Source organism: Aulostomus chinensis, chromosome 5, assembly GCF_037954235.1.
Source record: "Aulostomus chinensis isolate RoL2024-O1b breed Wild chromosome 5, RoL_Achi_v1.0, whole genome shotgun sequence".
In the NCBI taxonomy this organism is placed as follows: domain Eukaryota; kingdom Metazoa; phylum Chordata; class Actinopteri; order Syngnathiformes; family Aulostomidae; genus Aulostomus; species Aulostomus chinensis.
In genome coordinates, this window is record NC_141324.1 from 21,299,594 (window position 1) to 21,307,522 (window position 7,929).

The following is a 7,929-nucleotide window of genomic DNA, read 5'->3' on the forward strand; positions in this document are numbered from 1 at the left end:
CTCAGAAACAAAAGAAAGTTGCTGAGACAACGCGGACAGACGATTGGCAGCTGAACACCGTAGGGTTTGATTTTGGGTCCCCTGGTCTCATGATGGAGCACCTGATAGTCAACAATAATCAGCACAACACAAAACAACAACAGAAAACCCACCAAAATTTGGGCATCCTGAAAACAGGATGAAACTCAAATTTATTGGTTAACAAAGTACACAAAAATTCCTTCTATATTCATATATCATTTATAGAATGACTTCCATTATTTGTGCATCATAATGCAGCTGTAACATTAAGACTCAACATCAACAGGTGTACATGCATCATTAAATAAACAAACAAAAAAAAACACATTGGTATTAGAACATACAAAATTGCATAACTCATTCTACCAGCATTGTATTTTTTTTTCTTTAATAAAAAAAGAATTAAGAACAGGTTAGACAAGCAGTAAACAGAGAAGGGAAGATGTTTCAACTGTTCACCTTAAGAAAAATTCAACACTTTTATTTTTCCTCATTCAGATGAAAAAGCAAAGACAGACAGAACTGAGTGCATAAAGAAAGTAATGGAAGGAGGGGGGGGGGGGGGGTCTGGTCATGTACATCAGAACATTACTGTGGTCCCAAACACTAGAACAATTACACCACCCTGAGCCAAAGTATAAGCACAGCTCCAAATTGAGAAACGTGTTAACAAAATGCATAGAAAAGTCTGCATCCAAAGCCACTGATCCACGGAATCGTCAGTTAACAAATGAGTCAGCAGGGAGAGGACATGAGGGGAAATATACACAACCTAAGTATGTACATCCAAACAATAGTCGAGCACTATTATTACATTATTTTGTTTCTTTCTTTTGTTTCAAGCTCAAGTTTGTTGGTATGTTTGTGCTGAGGTAACTCTTCTCCAGCAGAAGACTGTGCTTTCTTTTTACTTGTGTTCCAGCCGAAGCAGCTGCTCTTTACCGTTAATGGTTAATGACCGCAGCTGCCCGTCCTCCTCCACCTCCACCCGCTCCTGACCGTTCTCCACGATCCTGGAGGAGGAGAAATAGATGGTGTGGTACTCAGACAAAGAACCTTTCAAGCGTTCGCTAGACATTCTGAAGAGGCACAATCTCACAGTGAGGTAGATTCTATCTCCTTTTTTACTGACTTCCATGCCATATTGAGCGTTTTGACAGTGCAATGCGTTTGTTTTACTGTGACAAAAACAATAATCGAGACATTCGTGAATTGTATCAGGTGCAACCAATCACCTTCGGGAATCAAATCTGTTGAACGTTATCCGCCACAAGTCACGTGATTTAATACAAATAAACCGGCAAGGCCGGAAGGACCCAGAGTTTATCACATGATCTAGTTTGAATACACCTGTTTCTGGAAGGGGAAAGCGTTTGATCGATGATGCTATTGAACAAACAGAGAATTAAGGTAATATTACACCCAAAAAAAGTGTACTTTGCCTTTCAAATACTCACAAATCAGTGTCTACATATGTAAGCATGCCCCCCCCCCACCTCCATTACTTTTTGTGTGTTCAGAGAATGTATGAGGAGCCAGCCATGTATATTTAGCTTGAAGCTAAAGGTGGCTGATGGCTAACAACAGCCAAACTGCCCAGAAATGCCTGTTTACGAACTCTCGAGAGCACTGACGGATAGAGTCAGGTCGTCTTCATCCAGCCACATGCTCAGTGATACTCAAACGCTTTAATTTGAGTTCAAAACAAGCAAACCACAAACCTGCTGCATTACCGTGAACGAACCTGGCCAAGCAGGAGCGTGCTGGTTCAATTGAAAAAGCGCTGGCAGGAAGGGTTATTGTTGGTTTTCAGCTTCAATTCAATTGTTTGTGGATTACTCTCATACGACTGTACAACGCAGGTGTGGATTGTACAAGACAACACACATCAGTGTTCATTATGACTGTTTTGCTGTTGTCAGTAGTTGGTGACTGGAGGGCACTGTTAGCTTCCAGCTAAATAGACATGGCTGGCCCTTTCTGCATTCTGGAGTCACAAAGAAGTGATGCAGCAGGGAAAATGTCTTCATAAGACCAAGACAACCAGTTGTGTGTGCTTCAAAGGCAAAATACAGCCGAGCTTCCAATTTTGAGTGCATTTTTGCAAAACAGCAGTTATTAAAATTAGGGTTTCAGAGAAGAAAAAAAATTCCAGAGACAAACGAGTTCAGTTCACTTAGAGAAGATGTTTACAGCAGAGAACAAAGGACTGATAGAGAGCTTCATCACATGATGCAGCAACAATGCCCTGAAGCTTGAGGCGGAGGTCACCCAGGGAGAGGAGGTGAAGGGGGTGGAGTTACACAAGTCAAGCCAATAACTAAAAAAGAATTTAACAGCACCCAGCGGACACAGAGGTTCTGTTAGGGAAGGGACAGAGCAGACTGTCCCCTCTGAGGAGACTTGGCTACGGCTCCCACAGACCGACCGAGCCAGTAAAGACCATTCAGTTGTAGCTGTAAAAGACAATTCTTCAAATATGAAAGTGGTGGCAAAAATGCAGAGTCTTCACACACAGTTTCTACTCGGAAGCAGAGAAGCGCACAATCACCACTGATGTGCACACAAGCAGAAGCACATGAACTGGATGATTTCATGAAGAGCACGCGTCGTCATTTAGGAATCTTGATGATGCAACAGAAAACTCTGATGACTACTGATGAATGTGGGCCAACGTTAATGTGTCACCTAACTGTAGCTGCAGTTAGAATCCCTGAGGTCAGGACAAGGCTGGCTTTCATTCATTTTTCATGGCCTCAAGCTTGTTTCCAATGATAGCGGATGGATCTTAGCTTTTCTGACAGCAGACGCACACAACTATATCTGTCAATGAAAGCTAAAAAGTTGCAGGGAAAGTTACAGGGGTACCGACAGACTCGCCTCAGCAGCACTTTTATGCAGCTTCGACAGCTACTCAGAGAAATGTGTTGCAGTGTGGAAAAGGTGAGGTGACTGACATCCTCCCTCTGTGCGTACCGTTTAGTAGTTATCTTCCTGCCGTTGACGATCTTGGTGGAGGTGGACACGGAGCGGAAGTTGCCCATGCCTCCTCCTCCTCCTCCCCCTCCCCCATAGGAGGTAGAGGAGAAAGAGGTGAACCCTCCACCTCCCAGACTGCCCATGGTCGTCATGTGACCCATGTGACCCATATGACCCATGGTGCTCATGGACCCAAATGAGCCAAAGCCTGAAATGAAGAGGGCAGAGAGAAAAGCCTCGTTTTAACTGCTGAAAGGGATTTCCAACATCTATTCATTTCTGTTTAATTGCTGGTGGATTTCTTACCTGGGTCAAAAGGTGAGAAGCCAGCACCGAAGGGGGGAAACCCAACAAAGCCCCCGAAAAACGAACCACCTGCTCGGCTGCGACCTGCCCGACTTTGGTGCCGTCGGCCGCTGCCAAAAAAAGGATCATCGCTAAACGGATCTGCACCTTTAAGGAGAGAACAGAGGAGAGAGACAGAGAACAGAAGGATTAAGGCAGAATTATTCCATATCTGCAACTTTGATATCAACTCCAAAAACACAGACAGTTGAGCAGATGCACATTTATAACGAAGGACTTACCAAAAAAGTCTGCAAATGGGTCCCTGCCTCCAAAGAATTCCCTGAAGACATCTTCTGGGTTGCGGAATGTGAATGGTTCGTGGAAATGGTCTCCATTGTGAAAGTGCCCCCCTGAAACAATAGAAACCACTTTTTGCTAACTCGGTACTTTCAAGCTGCAACAGGAACCAGATTTCTGGTTCACCGGCCTCAAATACAAGATTTAGAGAAAGAACTTCAGCAACTACTTTATGGGTTTAAGAAGGTTCTGTTGACAGACATCCCCCTGCATGACATTGGCTCCTCCTTCGTTGGGCTCATCCCCAATGCTGCCATCAATGGAAGCTTAAGTTCATTTTTATTTACCCGAATTTCAAAACTAACATTCCTTGTTTCCAGTAAGTTGTAATATTTTGTAAATGGAGCGCTTACCTCTACCTCCATTGATTCCTGTGAGTCCTTCTTTACCATACCGATCATATACACTCCTCTTGTTGGCTGGGGGACACACAAATGAACCAGTCTCATTGTAGGAGGAAAATACTAGACATCTAACAATACCACATTAAAAAAGAAAAAAAAAAACTCTTTATGTTAAATATATTTGCCCTGAAAATTTAGCAAGTCGTTGTTATTTGTTAGCTTTATACATTCAGGGGGCAATGCTTTCCTTTAAAAACAGTGTTTTTCACTTTGTTTAACGAAACAGACACTAGCAGAAGTTTGTAAGTACAGTAAATTAACTGTGGTGGGCGGCACGGTGGTGCAGTGGTTAGCACTGTCGCCTCACGGCAAGAAAGTTCTGTGTCCCGGCTCGAACACCCTGGCGACCCGTCCAGGGTGAACCCCGCCTCTCGCCTGAATGCAGCTGGGATAGACTCCAGCCCCCCGCGACCCTTAACGGGATAAGTGGTATAGAAAATGGATGGCGTTTACACCTGGCTGGGACTGTGCCAGTGGAGAAAACTACTCTGCACTTGGCACATGGACACATCACGGTGTTATGGGTAAACTTTATTTGATTTTACTTCTCAATGACTGCTGTTGTTACTTCTGATGCGCAAAGTGCAGATGTACTGACAAGGGCACGGAGTGAGGTGTGCGGCCACGCACAGTGCACACAGGTTGATGTTTAACGGGCGCACGCCTCGTCAAACGTGTGGGAGAAGTTTGACAGACGGCAAAGAAATCGAGGTTACACAACCAGACATTCATGAGGCGCAGTTGTTGAATCCATTGGCTGCTGTCAAGTATGTGATACAGTTCATTAGCAGGCTTGTACAGACAGCTGTGATACCAACCGTCAGACAGGACTTCATAAGCCTCCGACAGCTCCTTGAACTTCTTCTCAGCCTCATCTTTGTTGTCGGGGTTTTTATCAGGGTGCCACCTCAGGGCGAGCTTTCTGTACCTGCACCAGGACGTAGGGAAGAAGACGGGAGTTCAAATACTCAGCTTAGAACATTTGAACTTGCTCTCCCAACACTGCTTCCTGCTGAAGATGAAGCAGAGCGATAAATAATCAGGCCCTTTTCCCTCTGTACTGGGACAACAGAGGAGCACTTACTTCTGTCAATGTTCTCCCCTTCTCTACACCTCGGGACTTTTTTAAATTTATATTTCATTCTTATTAATTTTATTGGACAAAGCCTCTTTCTTGTTCTTTACCAGTGATACACATGATATTTCTATCAAAACAGAGAAAATCTTGACATTGATGTTACAATAAAGTTGACCTGGTACCTTTTAGCTACGAGATCTCTCATTTCCCGCTGTTAAGACATTTTTTTGTGGAATATTGTCATAATTAACGCGTGAAGCCTATACAGTTGTAATATTTTCTCGTCTAATCTTAAGAAAAATAAGATTAAATTGATCCCACAGTAATCAGGTTTTGTTGCGCACCCAAAAACACACACGGAATGAATGAACACTTACGGGCAACTTTCGCCACCGTTTTCATTCGTCGCCACATTGTGTCGTTCCGTATGTGTGATGTGCAACACAAAAAAAACAACTGCATGTATGAACTTTTGCATTTCTCGCAAGAGACATGTGACAAACAGCAGACCGATTGTGACCGAGTTAGTTTAAATGAACCCAGCCATGATCAGTCAACATCAGTCATTCATTAGCTGTGTGGTGGGCAGCCAGAGCTTTTCGCAGCTCACAGGGTGAATGTCTCTGAACTGTTTAAGAGTCACAAGTTCAGCAAAGGAAACTAAGAAGTGCGTAAAACTTATCCACTGACGCTTTCTTAATGTCGTCCGCAGACGCATCTCTCCGTACTCCTAAAACCTGGTAGTAGTCCACCATGATGAGTGGATGACAGGAGGAGCTTCAGTCGGTCGAAGGAACCTGAAAGAGCAAATGTAAACTGATGAGTAGTGTCAGATGTACTGAAGCTTCAAGTGACATCCTGTTGTTGCTGAATCGCAGTTGAAATTGTTGTTAAATCTGCCATTTTCTTCAGTCAAAGTGCTTGGACTCCTTCAGCTCTGTGATAAAGACCAGAGATGAGCGACGATACTGACAGCGTTCACAAATTGACTTCCTTCTTAGGTCAGATATCTCAACGCACCCAATCCAGGTACTGAGCCATAGCTTGTCAAGGACCGTTAACCGTTAATTCTGGACACGGTCTTGCTCTCAACTAAGAACGATGGCTGCCTCATGTCTCCTGCATTTGCTTGGAGTGGCAGGAGTGTAGGGGGCAGTGGGGATGTGACAAATCCAAAAGCTCCAGGTCTGGTGGGCCCTCTGACAGAACACACACATAGGCAAGCATGTGAACAAGCCCGCCCATGAAAGAGCTCGCTGGACAGCACCGATCCAAACCTACAGTTCACATAAACTGCTCTGGAATACTTTTAAATGGAGTACTTTTCATTTGTTTTTGGCTATGTTAAGTGCTGTGTGCCAGCAACAATGATAATATTCTAGAATTGGTAGACTTACATCAGAGGTGGCTCATAACTGGAGAAAAAAGTACTGGAAGTGAATCAAAAGTTTTGATCAGAGCATCTTTCTTCTTCGACGCACATTACTCACAGGTTCAGACATGTTCTCTTCACAATCTTTTTTTGTTGTACAACAATATGGTGACACACACCTTTTCAATGATTCACTGATGAATCAGGCAGCTCATTGACCAGGGAAGGAGCCAATTTGGGTTTTTTTTAAACGAAGCCAAACTCATGAGAAAATAAATGTTTTCGGGGCGGTTTTAGTGCATTTAGATAAAACTTTCAAATTCTACAGACATCTGTACTCGCTATTGTTTAAGTGTCTGTTTGATTAAAGATGTTACTGCTGTTAGACTGCCCAGGCCTTAAGGTTAATCTTTCAAAATAATAACAGTTGTTTTCCTGATAAAGTCCAAATCAAACAAGGCTGGAAGTCTTCTGGACCGGATGGGTGAACAATCGAACTTTAAATCTCGAGTCTTGTGTTTATCATTGAACACGGCACACAATGGTCACATGCAATTTGTTCAGGAAGGGCTCCTCTGACTGAATTAATCCAGGACATAGAGAACCGTGTATGGATGCTGCATTCTGACATTATTTACGATGTATGACATCGACACTCATGACTGGGAAACTAAAATCGGACCTGATTTGCTACTACACGGACGTTTAGAGGTCAGCTCTTACGTACGGTTCCAGCAGCGAAAATCGAAATAATGAAAATGTATGTCAACTCAGTAACTTCTCCGTCTACCTGACCTCCATCCACCCACTGTGAGCTTTGTGAGTGACGCTACTGTTAGCTTGTTTATCTCTCCGTGACCCCGAACGGCTGCTGCAACCTGGCTCCCATCACTGAGCAGATGGCGACAGCAACAGCAACAGCAGCCCGGTCACTTCCTGTTAAAGCTTTATGATACATTACGCCAAACTATCCCCAAAAATGAAGAATATATCACTGAAATCTTTCCGCCGAGCTGCAACTGGCCGCTGCCGTCCAAACGTAAGCTGGTTAGAGCGTTAGCTTAGCTCCGCTCAGCAGTAAACATCATTAGCTGTGCTGTCAAAAGACGCTCACCTAATTCCAGTCCAGTTGATAACGGAGTCAGGAAGCAGGTAGTCTGTTAAAGTCGCTTTAAGAAAAGGAGAAGATAGACGCTAAATAAGTTTATTCATGCTCAGCAGTCTGCAGGCTCTCAGATTGGATTTAACGACGTCCCCTGTTGGTGCCTTCTTCTTCTTCTGCTTCTTCTTCGATGAGGCCGGTGTGGTGCCTGTTGTTTTAAATTAGATTACTGTCACCAGCTGGACGCAGGAGGCTACTACACATTGTACAACAACATTGTACAAACTGATTAAAAATGAAGAGTGGGACCAAGGTCAAGTATATTGCA

General features: G+C 43.8%; 1 protein-coding gene across 1 annotated transcript; it reads right to left on the reverse strand.

Annotated features, from left to right (window-relative positions):
* Positions 1–169: 169 nt before the first annotated feature.
* On the reverse strand, positions 170–7,786 carry dnajb6a (DnaJ heat shock protein family (Hsp40) member B6a). The gene is made up of 8 exons (XM_086205005.1): positions 7,614–7,786; positions 5,818–5,924; positions 4,868–4,977; positions 3,999–4,064; positions 3,588–3,698; positions 3,307–3,453; positions 2,998–3,208; positions 170–1,034 (listed from the first exon to the last, which is right to left on the reverse strand). Exons 2-8 carry the CDS (start codon positions 5,880–5,882, stop codon positions 929–931), a joined length of 816 nt encoding a protein of 271 aa, XP_086061131.1. The 5' UTR covers positions 5,883–5,924; positions 7,614–7,786; the 3' UTR covers positions 170–928.
* Between the last annotated feature and the right edge of the window lie 143 nt (positions 7,787–7,929).

Coding starts and splice junctions, on each gene's coding strand:
- dnajb6a (XM_086205005.1), bottom strand. CDS start 5,882: ATGGTGGACTACTACCAGGTTTTAGGAGTACGGAGAGATGCGTCTGCG. Junction 3,699..3,998: donor AGGAATCAATGGAGGTAGAG/GTAAGCGCTCCA, acceptor CTATTGTTTCAG/GGGGGCACTTTCACAATGGA. Junction 3,209..3,306: donor CTTCTCACCTTTTGACCCAG/GTAAGAAATCCA, acceptor TCTTCATTTCAG/GCTTTGGCTCATTTGGGTCC.